Source organism: Dermacentor variabilis, chromosome 3 (genome assembly GCF_050947875.1).
Source record: "Dermacentor variabilis isolate Ectoservices chromosome 3, ASM5094787v1, whole genome shotgun sequence".
Classification (NCBI taxonomy): Eukaryota; Metazoa; Arthropoda; class Arachnida; order Ixodida; family Ixodidae; genus Dermacentor; species Dermacentor variabilis.
The window spans coordinates 155419189-155439078 of record NC_134570.1 but is presented as its reverse complement, the minus strand read 5'-3'; the positions used below and the strand labels follow the sequence as shown (position 1 = coordinate 155439078).

The window sequence follows — 19890 nt, the reverse complement described above, 5'->3', positions numbered from 1 at the left end:
ACTCGGAATCGATGCTCATATCCATAAAACAAATTATCTTGTAGAAAAATTTAACATAGGTTTGGCGATGATGTGCGTAATGACATTACAACATATACATTTGAGTGTAATAGTATGGTAACTATCTACGAATGTGCGGTCGCCGCCTTTGAATACAGGTATAACAATGTCACTGCGCCCGTCCTATTTCAAAGACTGCGTAGGCAGTGGGTTTTCGAAGATTATTTTTTGTTAATAGGATATCAATTTCGCTTAGCGCTTAAAAACTTAGGACCAATCTCGACGGGCTCACCCGAACTTTTCTTTGTTGCTCTAAATTCAGGTGTAATTGAATAGATCACCAGTTTTTCCATTGTCTTGCGTATCATGTACTTTAGGTGTTCGTCTAGCTTCATGTTTGCGTCGCTACGAAACAGAGATTTAAGAAAAACAATGGAATTCTTCGGAAATTTTGTTGTGTTTGTCAGAGTGTCAGTCCCGGTTATTATTTACTGAATGTTATGTTTTCTGTTGCCGAAACAGCTCCAGAAGTTTGGTGGGAAACATTTTAAGAAGCCGGTCAGTGTGTGGCCGAAGAAATGCTTCGTAGATTGCGTCGGAGTACGCCTTAAGTAAGTGCTATACGCGGATATTTCATCGGGGGCTTTTCTTTTTGCGTAGGCGGCGTTAGCTTTCTCTTCATGTCAATAATGGGGCGGTTGTTTCAAGAAAGCTGTTGCAGTGATTTCTTTTTCTACCCGATGGCACAAATCGCTAGACACAGTAATTTACGGAGCCTAGAATTCATTCCACGGCCAGTCTGCTGCTTTTTTGTTGGCGCTCAAGATCGTCAAGCGAGAATTCAAACATCAAGAATTGTATTGTCATCGGCGCATCATTTATCGCTACCGCAACAAAGCCTTTAGTGCGAGGCACCCTGCTAACGGCTGTACACACTACAATCATTTTGTGATCAGATATGTCATCCTCTATTGCAACTGAATAATTTCTCTATACTACTGGATAGGAACACGTGGTTTAAAGATTATCGTGATATATACGTTATTCTTGCGTCTGGACAAACAACTTTGTGTAGAATAAAGAAAAAAACATTATACATGATAATTTATCGGCACTTGACATTACAACGCAGCCGTGGGCGAGGTTGTTTATACGTGATAGATTGAAGCCTCCGGCCATAATGAGCCGTGCGTTCCTATTGGCTTGGCTACGCAAGAATGTGCTCAATCCGTCTAGAAATAAGGGGAAGTCGAGGGTGGCCCATACATTGTACCGGCAAGATAAGCTATATTTTGAGAAGTGATCTTGCACTAAACTTTCCGGGGTTGTCAGTTTTAACTAAGGCTTCGTGCCCAGAGATTCTTATATGATACACACCTCATTGCCGCGCCAATCACGGTTCTTTCTTTATATTTTACATCCAGGAGGAAACGTTACATCATTAGGCATGTTACAGTGAACTTACGTTTTTGTTATCAAGACCACTTGAGGGTTCTGTGAAAGAAGCAGGAATTGTAGATTAGTAGTCTTGTTAAAGCTGTGGCATTGAGAACAGGGAAACGTAGCTGTGGCGCGGGTGAGGATCTTGGTGTTACCAGTAGAGTGTGTGAGTCGTCTGTGTGAGCAATCCGGGTCGCCCTGCCCGGATTTTTCTGCTTTCGTTCACCTAATCATTCTTGTTCTAGATCACACGGTATGCGCTCACTGAGGCTGAGGTCCCAAGTGTATGTTTTGTCGTTTATTCCAAGTTTATCGTATAAAAGCTGAACATTGGTGCCTTTTGACACAGCCCATGCGGCGCTTTCCAATAATTTTCTGCTTGCTTCGACTCTCTCTTTAGCATAGTCTTGGCGGACACGAATGTTGTTGCGTTTCAATTTAAAAAAAGATTCTTAGAGCACTCTCCACCCACAACTCCCCATTCTCAACGGAGTCACCCACTCCACTGCGCAAGGCCTAGTCAACCGCGCCCGAGTCACTGGAGACGAGTTGGACACCAGGGACAATCGAGAGTGGCCACTTATAACGATCTCGTTCAGGCCTTTTACCTCATTCGCCGAACCTTGCCTCCCCATCACTCCACGTTCAGCTGGGCGCAGGCTACCGCCCTGCGTCTGCTACACACACGTACGCCTTACCCGCCCGCCTCCACCTTATATTCCCACGCGTTTACACTGCCTTCAACTGCTGGTGCTGTGGCATTCACCCAGCTACGCTTCCGCATATGCTGTTTGGAGTGTCCAGCAAACTACACACATATTAACACCACGACCCTCTCTTCGAGGTTACATGAGGCTCTGCGGGGCTCCGCCCTCGACGACCAAACCTGGGCGACCCAGCACGGCTGTGAGGCGGCGGCCAGGCAAGCCCTCGACATCCCCTCATGGGACGCTTAGGCCCGGTCATCATAAAGTGCTGGTTCTACAATAAAAGTTTATTCCCCGCCCCCTTTTAGAACACCCTGCTCTTGACGATAACGAAAAATAATAATAACGGGTCCAGGCTTATCCGGTTCCGCTTTACAAATGCGGCATATTCTCTCAGTTGTCTTGACAGAAACTCCGAAGGTTTTCTGAAACATACCATCGAGGACTTGTTCTTTCAGTTTGGTTTCCGTTTCATCCCTAACTTCCGCAATTCTGAGCATCAAGAGATTGTTACTCCTACTTCAGTTTCGTACTCGACTAGCTTCGCTGCCTGCTGCTGAACAACATATTCCAACTTATCTATTCGGTTGTTGGTTTAGGCATGTTGTTCGTTAGCCAGATGATGTTCTATAAGAATGAAGCGCAGGCTAGTTTTCACAGTCAGCTAACATTCAGAGACATGGCAGAGAGGATGTACTGTCTTTTGAAGTTGTCGCCAGGCAGATAGTTTCATGTCGCAGAACTTCTAGACTGAATTTAACAAGGCTGTGAGTACATCCTTTCGCGAACATCGGGTACTCTAGATTTTTTTCGTGTTGTCTTGCCACTGTCTACGAGAGCATAACACTTCCTTTATTCCCCGGGGTGTGTATGAAGTTCTTTTCAAGTAAAGTATATTGAAGACCTAGCTGTGAACGTGTTCTTCTGTTTTCGTTTTTTTTTTGCCATTTAAATTTTAAATATTCTGGTCCACCATGTGAGAGGCGTTCCCTATCGTACCTTTCTCCTCGTAAACGCTGTATGAGTTTGATTAAATTTTGTACGCAAGAAAGGTTCTTGGCTGCAACACTGCCAGGAAAATAACGTGTATCAACTTCAAATAAGTAGCTCTTTGTTTTCTTCTCACTGCCAGCATTTAACCCGCCATAACTGATGTGATTGCTTGAAAATGGTAACTGATTTAGGGAACTAACTAATAGCAAATTTAGTCACTGGATCAGTCGAAAATTCATCCACCTGCCATAGGGGTGAGTGGCATTTGATAGCACTCAAATGCCTAGACCTAGCGCACGTGAACAATCAAGACAGTAGTCGAATTGATGGCTTTCGCCATAGTACAACACGTAGCGCAACTCACGCGTAATGCCGAGGTTATGGGTTCGGATCCCAAAGGTACATATTTGCCCACTTTAGTTCTTTCTTTTCGTCATTATTTTCCACATTTCTATTCCGACCACACTTAGTTACCCCTATGATTTCCTTATCTTCATCGTCTGTTCACTTTACATGGTCGTTATTGGCAAATGTCGAGCTCCCCGATTTTTCTCCATCCTGTTCAGTCATGTTCAGGTCTCAAATCTTGGAGCTTTGATGCCATCGGTAGCATACGAGAGTCTACAGCCGCGCGTGTTCTCCAAAGCTAAAAGAAATAAGTTATGATGTTTTACATGAGACATGCCCTTGTGAGAGACAAAAAAAAAACTGGAATGCAAGGTTTTTTTTTAACTTGCGCCTAAATCTAAGTACACGAGTGATTTCGCATTGCCGCCCCATCGATACGAGGCCGCCGTGGCTTTCCGAAGCTCAAATATTACGTGCGCCATCAGGCAAAAAAAAAAAAGCGGATGTTTGACAACTGACAGCGACAGAGCACAAAACGAATGTGCTTGTGGAAGAGCGATTGCAACAATGCGTAGAAAAATTGCGCGGCTGAAGCGAACAGTTGTTTTGCCTCTTACATTCGTCGTAGGGACGAAAAAAGCTGAGGCTATACGTCTGGAGCGCGTCCAAACCACTCCATTGACATCACGCACTTGTATCGGCGAACGGGACTGCAGCAAACAGTGCAACGGACCCACTTAGATGCGACGCTGAGATAGAACGCAAGTACCCGTTTGGCCCACTGTTATGCTTCGAAAACGCACAGGTGAACGGCTTTTGAGCTTATTTCCGATGCAAATTTTATAAGGCCTTTGTATTTTTCACAGGAAGTGTGTGACAAGGTTACGAAAAATTTGCTCAGTGATGAAGCGTTGAAAAGAGCTATTAATTAATACGTGGGTGACGTAACCATCACTTGTTCGCTTGATGTTTGTCCGGATCATGAGGAACCTTTGCTTGCAAAAATTTGGACCTTTATCGTACTGATCCGCTTCTTAAGTAAAACAGTCCACATCAACAAACCACGAAACCCTTATTCGACGGATATGGCTCAAGATCACCTACAAGGAAACATCTTCCATAAAATGGAGGGAGCCGAAAATCCATAGCGTAAATATAAGCATGCGAAATAACGAACATGCCATCTCGTTGAAGGGTGTGCCCGTCGCGATACGCCATTGTACTGACTGATATTGGCATGAACAAGCATATGGTTTGAGGGCTTTTTGTTTCAAAAAACAGGTCTCCTCTGGTCAACAGATGCTGAGAGAAGTGTGCACTTTTTTTGCAGTTATTTACTGATTTCAGTAGCGCTGTAGAGCAGTATTAGTGACTGAATAGAAGCTGCCGGTTTGTTCGTATCAGTATCGTCATTTATTCCGTTGCCTTGTACTTTACGTGATTATGTTATTACACGTGGTAACAAAATTTTACAGTGAACATGTTAGTTCGACTTAAAGTGCTAAAAACGTTATATAGGTTCTTTTCTTCACAATTTACTGTAGCGCTTAGATTACTGTTTATATTGTAGATGCTGATCAGAAAATTTGCAGAAAATGACTTATTTAAGCATTCCAGTGTGCCACACGTCGCTATCCAGAATGTTTCCGAAGGATTTCTATCATTCTTGTAAGTAAATGAGTGTGTATTTATTACTTCCACTCTAACACCCCTTTTACACCGTTATTTCTTGGTTTTACTATACTGCTCGTGTATTCTTGGCATATATTTCAAGAGACGAGTGATGGGCACGTCAATGTTGTATTCGGAAACGTGACACTAATTAATATTCGGCGGTACAGCACAATATCACAAGCGTGGGTGGGCCTTTCGATTCTTACACCGCATGACGTTTCAAATGGAGTTTTAGCCGCCTGGCCTAGCTTCCGACGCTTATTGCTCTTATTCAGATTTAGCAACAAGCCTCACACGAGTCCACACATGCTGAGGTGAACCTATGTGCTCTCTTACTCAGAGGGGTCTAAATGGGCTCTTCATCTTCATCTCTTGAGTGTCTCGTTATGAACTGAAAATACACGTTTTCCATGCAAGCACGGTCGCTTCGTGATCCCGGCTGCTAGGTGCGCGACCGACTTGATGACAGACTGTGAAGGCAGCCTTCGGCGGGCGTCCCGCTGCTAGGAAAAAAAAATATATATCGGACAGTGGCTTGGTGACTCAAGTGATTTGATTGGAAGGAGCGCGTGCACTAAGACAGAAACGCGCCATCGATGACCAACACGTAGTGCTGGAGGTGCGCTCTTGTTCGCGGTTTTGACGAAAGCAATATTCTTATTTAATAAGAAACTTAGTTGCCATAACCATGTCGCAGTAATTAATAAGGGCGTTCATCATGCATCAACCACGGCTGTAGCCTTATGACAAGCCTGTTACGCACCGCCGAAGTCAGAACTCCAATGCGAATCAAGGTCATTACAGCTTTGTGCGGAGCTCATGCAAGCTTATCCTCTTGCATTTTTAAGGGACTGGTTAATGTTTTTTTTTGTTTTAATGAACAAGCCCAACTATAGAGCGCGCAATACTGGCCTAATCATGCTTAAGAGTGCGCATATGTAAATGACCATTATTGTTAAGCCAAGTCCATGCATATGTAAATGGTCATTATTGTTAAGCCAAGTCTGCATCGAAGAAAAAGCGAAGTGTAATCTCCAGTACTCCAAAGCTCGCTCGCTTGAAACTGTGGCATAGGTATTTAATCGTTGATGTGTACTTTGTACTGATATATAGTTCAGGATCAAGACGGCTAATCGGGTTAGTTGGAATACTTGATCGATGGTTAGAAAAATTCAGCGTGAACACGAGAGACAAAGAAGGAACTGACACGCGCTCTGCCTCACAAGTGAATTTTAGGCGTAGCTGTATATGCGCTGCTCAAAAAAAACATAAAACGAAAGAAGGCTTTAACGCCGCACAAAAAAATCTTGTGGGAGTCCACTCAACATCTTCAATGTGATATTTGTTCTGAGGGCGCCATGAAATGGTAGTCCAATTATTCTGTTTGTTATAGAAACTGAGAGCCCCACCCCTCCCCCCCAGAGGGGCAATGTATTTATTCACACAACGAAATCGTCTCGAAGCACCCTGTTAATTCGAAATGTCAGTAAGAAATAGACGCCGCTAAGCCCCTCCCACCCACAAGCAATGCCATTTTGGCATGACTTCTGTTACGCCAGGAAGTGCGGCGGCCACCGCCGTGTCGTCTGCTTGGAGACAATTCTTGACCACATCAGGCACCATGCTCCGCGCGCTCTGGAGCCCAACGCTGCAGCAAGGACGTCGCCATTTCATTGTAGCTGCTATTCCATCACTACTGCGATAAAGCTGGCGCAAAGTACAGAACACCAGCAGCAACTACCTGAGAATCACCGCCGAGACGTAAAGTCATGAGCAAGTATTTGGACACCACAGCACCAGAATGCTCAATGTGCGGGAAAAAAAAGAATCACTGCATTTCTGGTGCCTAAACTATTTTTTGCGACTGTAAATGTGAAATTGAAACAATGCATGGCGAACATGATGTGTTTCCGGCTCCTACCATCGATTCCGGTGCTTACACTGCACAAAGGCGTGACCTTCGTGATGGGATGCTGTTACTTCGGTTAGATTTTGTCTCGACTTAGTGGTACCAGACTACTGTACAGTTTAACTGCGATTTAACACGTTCTAATACAATTCTCCACTGTGCTGAAGGCACTGGAATTTTACCAGCCCACTGTGGGATGCGCACCGTTTAATATTTAATGCATAAATCGCGCTCAAAAAGCGTGTGTTGTGGCTGCTTTAAAAAGACCGACCGCCAATATTTACGGTGCTGATTCTTTTATAGCAATGGAAGACTTACCTCTCTGAGCGTCCAATACTGCGGTGTAAACTGAGAGAACTTCGCACATTTTTGTCGGAATTTTCTGGTCTGAAATCACGATCAAGTTTGTGCATCTCTAAGGTGACAACTGTGAGAGGTGAGAGCAATAGTGGTTGTTAGCCAGGATTCGTTGGAATCAGGCAAGGACGGCCTTAGCCGTAAGTAATAGTTCTTGTTATTCAAGCCAATGCTGATGCGGTTCATGCTTCCTGGACTGTTAAATTATGTGTGCAAAATTGGCTACTTGTGTGGTCGTGTGCAGTCCAACTGCTTATGTCCTATAGAAGTCAGCCCTACCTTTATTTAGCCACGGCAAACCTCCATTTCAAAAGCAAAGCTATGTTTTTACTACTGTGAAATGTACTTTAACAGTGTATGTGAACTACGGCGTGCGGCCGTTCCGAAGCATGTCATCTTTCGAAAACCTGTGTGCGAGCGAAGAATTTTAGTTCGAATGTCCGATGACGATTTACATCCATACGAGCTAGCATGTGAAGCAACTAAGTGTTCTTCCTTATGCAGTGAGGGCCGCCACGTTTCTGCCATTCCACTAGCTGCCGCTCAGGCACCACCGCTTCTACACTCTCAAAACTAGGGAGGGCATCGCAGAAGTGAAGCGGCCTATTTACTCTTCAAAGCGTTGTTTTACTCTCTAAAAATGTCGAGTGGAGTGAAATGCATTTCTCCCTCTGTCACCAAGGAGAGAGTGAAATGTGCTTTTCACTCTGCCCTTCGGAGGGTGTGTATAATGCCCGTTCTACTCTTGCGGCAATAGAGGACAAAACGTAGCGTAATCTTCTGCTTAAACTGTAGGAGGCTGGCCCCCAACATGGCGTTTAATCACTCACGCACATTGAGCAAAAAACACACCGTTTTGCTTCTAAGAGAACAGGCCGCCAGAGTTAAAAAAAACGCGTAGCGCGCGCTGTACTTTTTCACTCGGAGTTGCTGCACCTCGCGCGCGCTCAACATCGCGGAACAGCACAGCACCGGAGAAAGGTGATCCGCCCTGCGAGCAGCAACGAAGGCCATCCAAGGGAGACCGTTTGTCAGCCATCTCGCGTCACCGCGAAAACACGACAGTCGTTCGTCATTCGTTAGATATACAACAAATTTCCACGGTAAGTGAATTCTAACTTAGGGGCACCTTCTGCGTATATGACATGCTATTGCCAGGAAGTCGTGGCGGTGCTTAGCCAATGCGATTGACAATGGACTAGGCAAGCACGCTGTTTCTCTCGATGTCGATCGTAAAAGCCACTCGTCGCGATAACTGCACCTGATTTTATCACTTGCCGCTATTCACAAGAGCTTTGAAAATTGCAGACGCTGCCAGAACCGCAGTATGTTCAATAAGACGTGAGGCGAGAGGACGCCTAAAATGGTTTGTTGACCAACCCATGATTCCGAGCCTACACGGAGCCTGCTTAGCGTGCGTTTTGTGTGTTTGAATTCATTCAGTTTCACAGTCTACTGTGTACGGAATGCTGTTGAAATAAGGAGTCACATAACAGAAAGCGTCATTTTGCTGGCGGCATGCTTTCGTTATAAATAAGCCGCGCGCTTGACGCTGTCTTGCTCATGGGTAATCTGCGACCGCTGATGTTACGTGAAGCGCCAGTGCTAGTTAGAAACTTTGTCGCAGGCATTCAGCTGCATGCTGTAAGAGGTCAGTTGGGCGTGTTATTTTAAACTTACTGAAAACGCGTTAGGAGTCCATGTTTTATGCTGAATAACGTATAAACCCCATATAAGCGATCTTGCGCGCGACAGCTACAAGCGATGCGATGGAGATGGCTGTCGCGTTCGCTCGTCGCCTAAAAGTCGTACTCCGTGCGAGCGACAATCTTGAGCGACGCCTCCCCGGTCTTCCCGGCAGGAGGGCTGCAAACACGCGTCGAATCTAGCGTGACGCGTGCTTTAGTAATCTAAGTTGATGTATTTTACTGTAAAAAGTTGCATGAAATATTTCCGAAGGTCTTGCAGTAGGTTCTTATTCTTGCACGTATAAAAATTCAAACGTTTGGTCGTTCCACGCGACAATCGGTAGCATTTGAGCGATGTACATCCAGTTCCGGCTTCGCGCTATTGGCTAGTCGCTCATAGGAGTTCCGGGAGACGAGCAACGATTTCTAGATTTCCAGAAGCGAGCGATCTGTTCAAGCGACGGCCCGTTTTCTCGCTCGAAGCCGTCGCTCGTCGCTGTCGCGGACTAAATTGCTCTCATGGTGTTTAGCCCTAATACTGAACTGTTTTTGCTCATGTATTGAAATGGTGTGATTATATGTCTGATTTTATGTTTCCTGTTGCGATTTTCGAGCATGGTGCGAATCTGAAAGAATGCTTATGTCTGCGAAGTCGGTGAATTGCCAAGCAGAAAGTTCTGCATCGGCATGGAATGTAACTGCTGCTGTGGGAAATCACAACCTCAGGGTCAACTACAGGGCCGCTTTCTATAGGCTTATTGTTTTGGACATGCCTGTGAATTTGCTAATATGAGTTGGTGGTTCAGAGTTATGTCATATGAATAGATAAATCACCCTTCCTCTGGGGGTTACAATCGTAATGTGGGCATCTTGATACTGCATTGCAGATCAAAATGTGTTTCTCGCTTTAATATTTTTAGTAGAGAAATAAACTATCAAAATAAAATGTTGCTTTAATTTCGTGTTACCAGTCGTCTGTCGTACACAAAACAAGGAGTTTGTCTAATAGACTAATAAGTGCAGTCTAACTGCAACTTTTACACGCCTTCAAGAATGTAAAATACTAGATTTCAAACTGCAGCAGTAGTTGAGTCTGTCAAAATGAACTCCATTGCGCACCTAATAAACGAAAATAAGTTCTTGCCTTTTAGTATGCTTATATCCAGGCCGCAGTGAGCTTTCTTGTTAATATTGTAATGTGGCTGCACTTGCCATAACAAGCCTTGTTGCCCTTTCTTATAGGCCCATCCAGTCATATCCAATGCGCTGGAGGACCATATTTTCATTCCTACGCAGAATCATGTTTGGAGATATAATCCTCAAATTATGGCTTGACCAGTGGTACAACCAGAGATGCTGTGGGGGGTACACCGGGCACATGCTTCGGATGTGTCACACGTGGTGTTTGCGACACACCAGACTAATGACGGACCTATGACATCTGACAATCACCAATATTCTATTTATTAGAAGGAATATTTTAACATTGGTGCCGAACGGGGATGAACTGGCGGTTATTTCTTTTTTGTTTAAATCTAAGAATTGAACTTTGTTTAGCAGTTGACTGTTGCAGTCATTTATATGTTTCGCATGCATTTCAGTAGGAAGACTAAAAGCTAAGACTTTCTTTTATTGCCATGGCCTTGAGTGTCTTGATGTTGTTTTACACCATGTCCTTGTGTTGACTTTCGCGCACGATATTTTACAGGCACCCGCTTTATATAACGCAAGAAAGCAGCTGAAAGGAGACAAGGATGTCAAAGAGCCAGCCCAGCGCGACTTCGCGTAGTGCGGAGGAGAGTAAGCCAAATAATCAAAATACATTACCATGTATTTTGGACAAGAAAACTAAAATGTAGTGCAATGTAATGTTGGGTGTACTATTAGAGTAAATGTCAGCAAAATAAAAAAAAACAGTATGTCACATCAAGATGGAAATTATCACGTGCTCTAGGCAGTCAACATGGTTTATCTATGTAATGTCTTGGATGGGAAAGTCAAAATCAAATATGCTCTCTGGAGACAAACACATGGGAGCAAGTGTCATTGTAAAGTTAGAAATGTGTCTTAAAAAGGCTGATTAGTTGTGGGAAGTGACTGCTTTTTGTCTTTCCTCTCAACAGATACGTCCGCGTGATAAAAATAGTGGTACAATGAATTTGCATATTTGCTTAGTGACATGATACATACTTTCAATGAGCACGGTGCCTGTGTTCACTGTCAAAAGCAAAAACTCATGCTTGGTTAAGTGCTTACATACATTTAACACCTAATGCAAGGGTGCAAATACAAACCACTGTGATTCTGTATTGTAAATGCTTACATGGAGCAGGCAGATTTTCATGTCTTCCTTTTTATCTATTTTTTACACTTAATTTTAGAATTATGGCTTCCTTTTAGGTTCCAGAAAGGGGGAGCATTGGGGGAAAAGGATCCCATGTTTAGGAAGTCATTATCGTTTACGTGCATGCTCACGAAACCAGTACATTAGAACTGCTCGTGCTTCGCAAAGCGAAAGCAACAAGCAATTAAAGCCTTTTACTGTGTACACCGTGGTGCACACCTTACGTGTTAGAAGCGAGAGAGTCACTTGGAATTGAAAATAATTTTAAAAAATGTAAAATGGTGGTGTCTTCAATCTACTTGCCAACGAAGTATGCAAGTGGAGGTAGAGATGCGTTCAATGCAAAGAATAGAGCATCTGAGCAGAACATTTGTTCATCAATTGGCGGATGTGAACGTATAGTGTTAAGCAAAAGCCCCTTAATTTCATGGCTTCCGTAGACATAATTCTTCTGGACTTAAAGCAGAATGCACAGTGAGGTGATGTATTAATCTTCCTAGACACATATGCACTTGTTTTGAAACCAAGATTCTGTAAGCGCGATAACTTTTCTTTAGCGCATTTTCACCACTTCAGTAGGAAAAAAGCTTGGGTTTCAGATAGTTGGTTCATTGTGCAAGTATATACATAGTCGCATGCAAAATCCACGTGCATGGAAGTGATATATGAAACAGGATGGTGCCATTCTCAGTTTGTTTTGCTTCTTTGTTTTTTTCGTGTACTTCCCTGCCTGTACTAATGCTTATGTCACCTTTGATGCATCATATTCATCACATCTGATTTTCGGTCCACATCTGAAGCCATGCTATATTCCAGTTAGATTGCATATTCAGCGAGTCAAAATAATTGATCATGTACATATGCAAGCTGCTCCTTAGAAGTACAGCATTGTTACCGTTATGGGAATGAAAAGCTGCCATATACGAAAAGAAATTCGATGCGCAAGCTTTTAATGCCAGTTCTCCTGCAGTTTTATACTGATTTGCTACACGCTAGATAATGTTGTAAATACAATTTTATTTATTTGTGAGAAAGTGTAATGTATTAATTCGAACAGCACCAGGAAACTACTTTTGTGAGGAGGCCAAGAGAATAGAGAATATAATACGCCTCTGTACCGGTTTTAGACCGGGCAAGATATTGCTGCAGAACCCCTACAAGACATACTTAGAAACAATAGGATGCAGCCCATACATTAATAACTTTATGTGAAATATAAACAAAGCTAGCTACACCTGCGGTCTTACATGAGAATATACAACACATTTCTAAATGCACTGTACTCTTCAGTTAGAAACACCCATACGCTGTTCAGGACGTTATCAAATGAGCTACTGTCTTAGACTATGGCACACAAAAAAGTTTCTTGTACAATTTATCTACATAACCAGCCCCATGCATAGCAGCTCAGCTGGTAACCTATGTCGTATAAGTGCACGCGTTTTGCGCCTGAAATGCATTTTCTGGCCAGTATTGTGGCGCATACTTCTCTTTGATCGTAGTGTCAATATTTTTTGAGTTTGCACACGCTTGTTCTATGTTTAACTTTCAATTGTATACTTTATTATTTAAAAGGAGCCAATTGAAATTAAAGGATATTTCTACACTGTAATACTGATGAAACATTACAGAATATACTTATGTTTTATTACAAGATGTGTTCTAAATTTCATTGGCATCGTTTAATCTGATTTTATGTGTTTGCCAGTATGTTTGTCAAATTATTATTCACTTTGTCTTGTGACTGATCAATAAAGATTTTGACCTTTTAGGAGATAAAGTGTTTCATGTGAGTAACTCGGCGACTACAGAATATATCCCAATCACCAAGCATAAGTGCAGAAGTTGCTTATTAAGGAATCAAATACTCCACACATGTAAGTATTGAGAATCCCTTCAAACGTGACCATGGATCTACATCGTGCTTTCACACTGTTTGGAAGAGTACTAGCACTCTTTTCTGAAGGAGTACAAACGCTCTGTTTGGGAGAGTAGAAACACTCGGCTTGGAGTAGAAATATTGGGTTTGGAGGAGTAGAAGAACTCGGTCTGGGGGAGTACTATTACCCCTGTGGTGATAGAATTATCCCTCTGTGGAAGAGTACTAGCACTCCCTATGAGGAGAGCAGTAGTACTTTGCGAAAGAGTACTAGCACTCCCTTGCGGTGGAGTAACAAAACTCTGTCAGGAGGAGTTGCCCAACTCTCTCTCAAAGAGGGTCGATCTACTCTCGAAAAGAGTGAAATATGGGACAAGCCGATACTCCCTCAACGAGAGTGCCCGGAACTCTGTTTCTTTTTAGAGTGTAAAGGCCCAACCAGTGGCACGCGTCGGCAAACTTCGGCACGCGCCGACAAGCGAACGCTTTACTTCGCGTTGGTCGGAGGAAGAGGGCACGCAACAATTGGACACAAGCTCTACACGGGCCGCGCGCGCCGAAGCTCGCTCGTCGGCTGCAGCGCACTGCTGCTGGACTATTTTGTCTTTATCTGTCAAAGGCCGACATGAAAGAGCGTGCTGTAAAGTAAGCTTGAAACAATGAGTTAGTGTTCTGTACGCGCATTTAGACATAAAAAACACGTTTGATTACTGGATGTATGCCTGCCGCAACAGTTTCTTGTTATCTTTGAAGTAACCATAGTGCACAAATATCAACATCAGCGCTCGGGCATCATCTGCCTAGAAGCTCGCTTTGCAAACACCTGCACGACGATGCCATATCATATCAAAAGCAGTTGCACCATTTAAATTTTTGGTAGCTCACTGCACGACCAAATATGTAAAAATTAGGCGTGTAATGTATCATTAAAAAAACGTGTTAAAAGTTTTCATGCAGTAGTGACGGTGAAAACTGATGCACACGCAATCGCAACAATAGCAGCGAGAAATGTCGGCGATCGTCGCAAATCTCATCTGCAGGTCAATCGAGTCGGTTTTCATACATCAGTCGTCGAAAGTTCCAACGTGTTTGCTGGTGCCAGCGCGCCTTCCAGTAACTACCACACATTTCGTGTTGCGCATGCAATCAGATCATAAAAGGTTCGTCGACAACAGACAACTGACAGAACCATCGGTAACATCTGCGAAACTTCCGGTACGTGCAGGCGCATCCTGCGCCGAGCCATAAAGTTTAACATTATTTAGCCGGTGATATACGGCCACCGGATACAGATAAAGCATCGGTGCCAATGTAATTATGCTTGTTGGTGCATGAAGGAAACGTGAAAGATTGGCCGTTATGAGAAAATCAGCAAAAATAATTGAGACACCTGTAGCATTCACAAAAAAACATCTAGAATCGCTAAAGTTTACGTAATTCGTAGCTTGTCCCCTCCCAATTCTTGATTCTCTCAAATCTAGCCCATGGAACACCTCATTTAGTATTCTAGGTAGTTGTGATCAACACCACTTCGGGATTCCCTCAGATTGAGTGCATTGCTAACACATTATTCACAATGTAAAGGCCATGTTCTTTTGTAACTAGTTCCAAGATGTCAAGTATGTCGCTCCGGACATTAGTGAAATCACGTACCATCAGATAATATGAGCATGAGAATCGGAGGGTTTTAATAGGTGTCTTTCGCTTCCTTTTGCCAAGTAGTACATTAAAGCGCTTATTCGAATGTATGGGGGCTACTCATTTGCTTAATACAACAAGTATATATATAAACAGCCAATTTTCACAATTTATTCACTTTGTCACCACAAAAAAATGCAAGTTTATTGTTTTCAGCCTGCTATGATGTTTTCACTGAGAAAGACATTCAATTTGCTCTGTGAGGTACACTATAGTTGCTGTGGCATATTATTTTATTCTGGAACACTGAATACAATAGCCGACCATTATTAAAACCCAGAATAAATTACTAGCACAATGCATACAGGCATAGTATATTATTGCACTTTCCTAATTCATGCATTTTTTTAAATCGCACAAAATCTATAGCATTGAAATAATATACTAGTACAATTTTGTGCTACAATAATAATAAATTAAAGAAATGTTTATTATACTGCCTAGAAACAAAGACAGAGCCTTCGTACTGGTGCACATAAAGGGCAACACGCGAGACAAAATGTACAGAAAACATGAACGTGGTAGACAAAAGGAATGCTAGATAGATAAACAAGTGGAGGAACAATAAAACGAGCAAGAGTAAAAGGGAGGTAATCATACATTCATAGGAGGTTGTGTTCATAACATAACATAACATAACATAATCCTAATCCATAAGAAAGGGGACGCCAAAGACTTGAAAAATTATAGACCGATCAGCTTACTGTCCGTTGCCTACAAACTATTTACTAAGGTAATTGCAAATAGAATCAGGAACACCTTAGACTTCTGTCAACCAAAGGAACAGGCAGGATTCCGTAAAGGCTACTCAACAATAGACCATATTCACACTATCAATCAAGTGATAGAGAAATGTGCAGAATATAAGCAACCGTTGTATATAGCTTTCATTGATTACGAGAAAGCGTTTGATTCAGTCGAAACCTCAGCAGTCATGGAGGCATTACGGAATCAGGGTGCAGATGAGCCATATGTAAAAATACTGGAAGATATCTATAACGGCTCCACAGCCACCATAGTCCTCCATAAAGCAAGCAACTAAATCCCAATAAAGAAAGGCGTCAGGCAGGGAGATACGATATCTCCAATGCTATTCACAGCGTGTTTACAGGAGGTATTCAGAGACCTGAATTGGGAAGAATTGGGGATAAAAGTTAATGGAGAATACCTTAGTAACTTGCGATTGGCTGATGACATTGCCTTGCTTAGTAACTCAGGGGACCAATTGCAATGCATGCTCACTGACCTGGAGAGGCAAAACAGAAGAGTGGGTCTAAAAATTAATATGCAGAAAACTAAAGTAATGCTTAACAGTCTCGGGAGAGAACAGCAATTTACAATAGGCAGCGAGGCACTGGAAGTAGTAAGGGAATACATCTACTTAGGGCAGGTAGTGACGGCGGATCCGGATCATGAGACGGAAATAATCAGAAGAATAAGAATGGGCTGGAGTGCGTTTGGCAGGCATTCCCAAATCATGAACAGCAGGTTGCCGTTATCCCTCAAGTGAAAAGTATATAATAGCTGTGTCTTACCAGTACTCACCTACGGGGCAGAAACCTGGAGGCTTACGAAAAGGGTTCTACTCAAATTGAGGACGACACAACGAGCTATGGAAAGAAGAATGATAGGTGTAACGTTAAGGGATAAGAAAAGAGCAGATTGGGTGAGGAAACAAACGCGAGTTAATGACATCTTAGTTGAAATCAAGAAAAAGAAATGGGCATGGGCAGGACATGTAATGAGGAGGGAAGATAACCGATGGTCATTGAGGGTTACGGACTGGATCCCAAGGGAAGGGAAGCGTAGCAGGGGGCGGCAGAAAGTTAGGTGGGCGGATGAGATTAAGAAGTTTGCAGGGACGGCATGGCCACAATTAGTACATGACCGGGGTTGTTGGAGAAGTATGGGAGAGGCCTTTGCCCTGCAGTGGGCGTAACCAGGCTGATGATGATGATGATGAATCGTACATTATCATCCACAGATACACAAAACAGAGGAAATGAAGTCTGAAGTATGTAAATACAGGTACAGTTATTGTGTGTTTTGGAGTCGAGTCATATATAGTAGTCTTAGAGCAAGGCCAGGCAAAGAATGTGAAATGCTGCCTGGTACACTGTTGCGGAACGAACAATTGCATATGATCAAGAAGCTTTGGGCAATGCATAATTTCATGGACGACCTTATGCAGGAACAAAATGTCTGATTAATTAAGTCTTGAATCTAGAGTTGCGAGTTCAGGTATATTTGAGAAGGCTCAAGTGTGGTAGCCAGAATGGCAAAAGTGGTGCTTGAAGATAGATGTCCATTTATTGTGGACATGCTCAATGAGGCCAGAATTAGATTTGCGCGGTGCAGCCCATCCTACAGAGGCATACTCTAGTAGTGGAAGGCCCGCAGCAGAATGCAATTACAGAAACACAAGTTAAAGGAAATCATGAAATATACAGCATGCAATTCCAAGAGCGGGAAGGGCATGAATGTATCTGTGTGAAGAGAAGCTTAGCATTTTCACGAAGTACATACCAAGATCTTTCATTTCATCGACCCTGGGCAGTGGAGCATCACGTAGGGTGCACGAAAATTTCACATGCTGTGTTTTCCACATACAACTCAATGCCATAGTATTGGAAGCATTTAAGAATACCTTATTGTTTCTGCACCAGTTTGCGAGTGAAAAAAATGACTTTTTGGAGGTCGATGCAGTGGTGAACACTGCTGACAGTCTCAAGAAGTTTTAAGTCATCGGCACACAATGCCATGCTGTTCATTTATTAAAATGCTCGTCGCACTAACAGAAAGCAAGGACTGCAATAGCAATAAAAACACTTTTGACACACTACAGATAGATATAGGGTGGCAGTTAGTAACTGCACCTATAGCATCCGACTTGTACACGGGCAATGTCCATGCTACCTTCGGAGTGCTAGAAAACGTACTAGACTTTAGGGAACTATTGAAGGTGGTTGTAAGAACAGGGAGCAAGTGTGCTTCCGTACGTCTTAAGCACTGCGGAAGAAATGCCATCAGCACCACAAGAAAGGGCATGTTTGAGGCACTTCATACACTTGAAAACAAGGTTTTTATTGACTGATAGCGTAAAGACCATGCCAGATTGAGAAGGAAGGTTACTTGAAGCATATTTCGTCATACAACGAATATAAATGTTCAGCAAATGCATCAGGAGTGTTCGAGACAACATTGCCATTTCGATCAAGACATACATCGTTATTTTAGAAGAGTGAGAGCGCACGAAGCTCCAGAAATATTTTGAATTTTGTGTCACGCTATCTTCAACACAATCAATGTGGTCGCAGTGAGGATTCTAACAGTAATAATAATCTAAGTGGTAACATGGCCCTGCAGAGTGAAGAAAGGCTGATGCCTGTACGCTAGAGCGTCTGATAGCCAGCCATATAGAACAGGAACTTGCAGGGTGCTGAAGACACCGCCTTCCCTTCCACGGGTGCGCGCACACACACATACTTGCTCAATCACAGAGAACGGCCCACACGCGCACAGTCCATGGGTGGAAAACACGCAGGAGTGCTAATTCAGTCCGGTCGTAAGGAAGGGAAATCCAAATGGCTAGGGGGGTAGAGAGAAAACTCTGTATTCCAGATATAATCATGGGAGTTGTGATGTCGGGCCGTAAAGGCGGGATGGGGCTCAGGCTGTGTTGACCACTTCGTCTGACGAAGTCATGAAAGACGAGTCCTGTCCAGATTGCCATCAAGCATCCTGCAGAATAGACAGACTAGAGCAATGTTGCGCTGGTATTGCAGGGTGTGCCACTTGAGAGTTTTGAGGCAATCCTCGTAGGCTGGCATGAGCTCGCGACGACCAAAAAGTCTGGAGTAGAGGTGCGTGTTGTCCGGCGCTGAACAAGCTCAAGTTTGTCAGTGACGCGAGTTTCGCACGGGGACTATAGTGATGAGCAGTACTGAAGCCGTGGCAGAGTGATAGAAGTGTAGTTGCACGGAAAACCTCAGGTCATCATGGAAAGGAGACGCGGGATACAAACCCAAGAATGTGTCGATGCTTAGATACAGTGCTCTTGACAAATGCGGAAAAAATGAGGGAAGAGCTGAATGTCACACCCAGAATGGGAAGGGCCCGAACAGTCTTTATAGAGGTGTCTACTAGAAAGTAGGTTAGACACGCAGCTGTCTTTTTGTGACTCATACATAGGGAAGCACTTGTTGCAGTGCTGCTACAAAGTTTGTTATTGTAGACCCAGTCGTTCACCTTTCCGGAATATATTTGAAGCACATATGTTTTACATCGGGATAATGTTGCAGTGTAAGTCTTAAGCTGTTAATCAAGCACATTCTGCGAAGATGCATTAGGAACTTGGTTTTGAGTTGATCTTTTTTCTGACTACAGTTTATAATATCGCAGCAAGGAATATTTTAGTAGAAGCTGATGAGATTTGAGCTGTTAAAAATACTGACTGCAGAAAGCACTGATGGCACCTTTTCACTTTCCTCACAAAGCACTCACAGCATCTGCACTTTTCATACAAAAGTGACATAAAAACAATTACACTTCCCTTGACTGAGTACTTGAAGTTCAGTGTTTGACGGAAGCCCGTCTGGTCGGGATGAAACATGGTTAAAAGGTTAGCAAAATCCCGGGGCACTTCGCCGACCAAATAAAGATTTAAAAGAAAAGAAGACGTTTCGGCTCCCACACGGGAGCCTTGTTCACAGGTAAAATTTACTGTGAACCTGTGATTTTACCTGTGAACAAGGCTCCCGTGTGGGAGCCGAAACGTCGTCTTTTCTTTTAAATCTTTATTTGGTCGACGAAGTGCCCCGGGTTTTTGCTAACCTTTTAACCATGACTGAGTA

General features: G+C 43.2%; 1 protein-coding gene across 2 annotated transcripts in view; it reads left to right on the top strand.

Moving 5' to 3' along the window:
* LOC142574274 (sulfotransferase 1C2-like) overlaps window positions 1–19890 on the top strand; it is a 47985-nt gene that overhangs the window by 12110 nt on the left and 15985 nt on the right. The window contains exon 1 of one of the 2 annotated variants that reach the window (XM_075683397.1): window positions 4194–4293. The exons of the other annotated variant lie outside the window; for it this stretch is intronic. Within the exon in view, the coding sequence (XP_075539512.1) occupies window positions 4275–4293 (19 nt within the window). The 5' untranslated portion in view covers window positions 4194–4274. Of the gene's footprint in view, window positions 1–4193; window positions 4294–19890 lie in introns of those variants that run through there. 2 annotated transcript variants of the gene reach the window in all.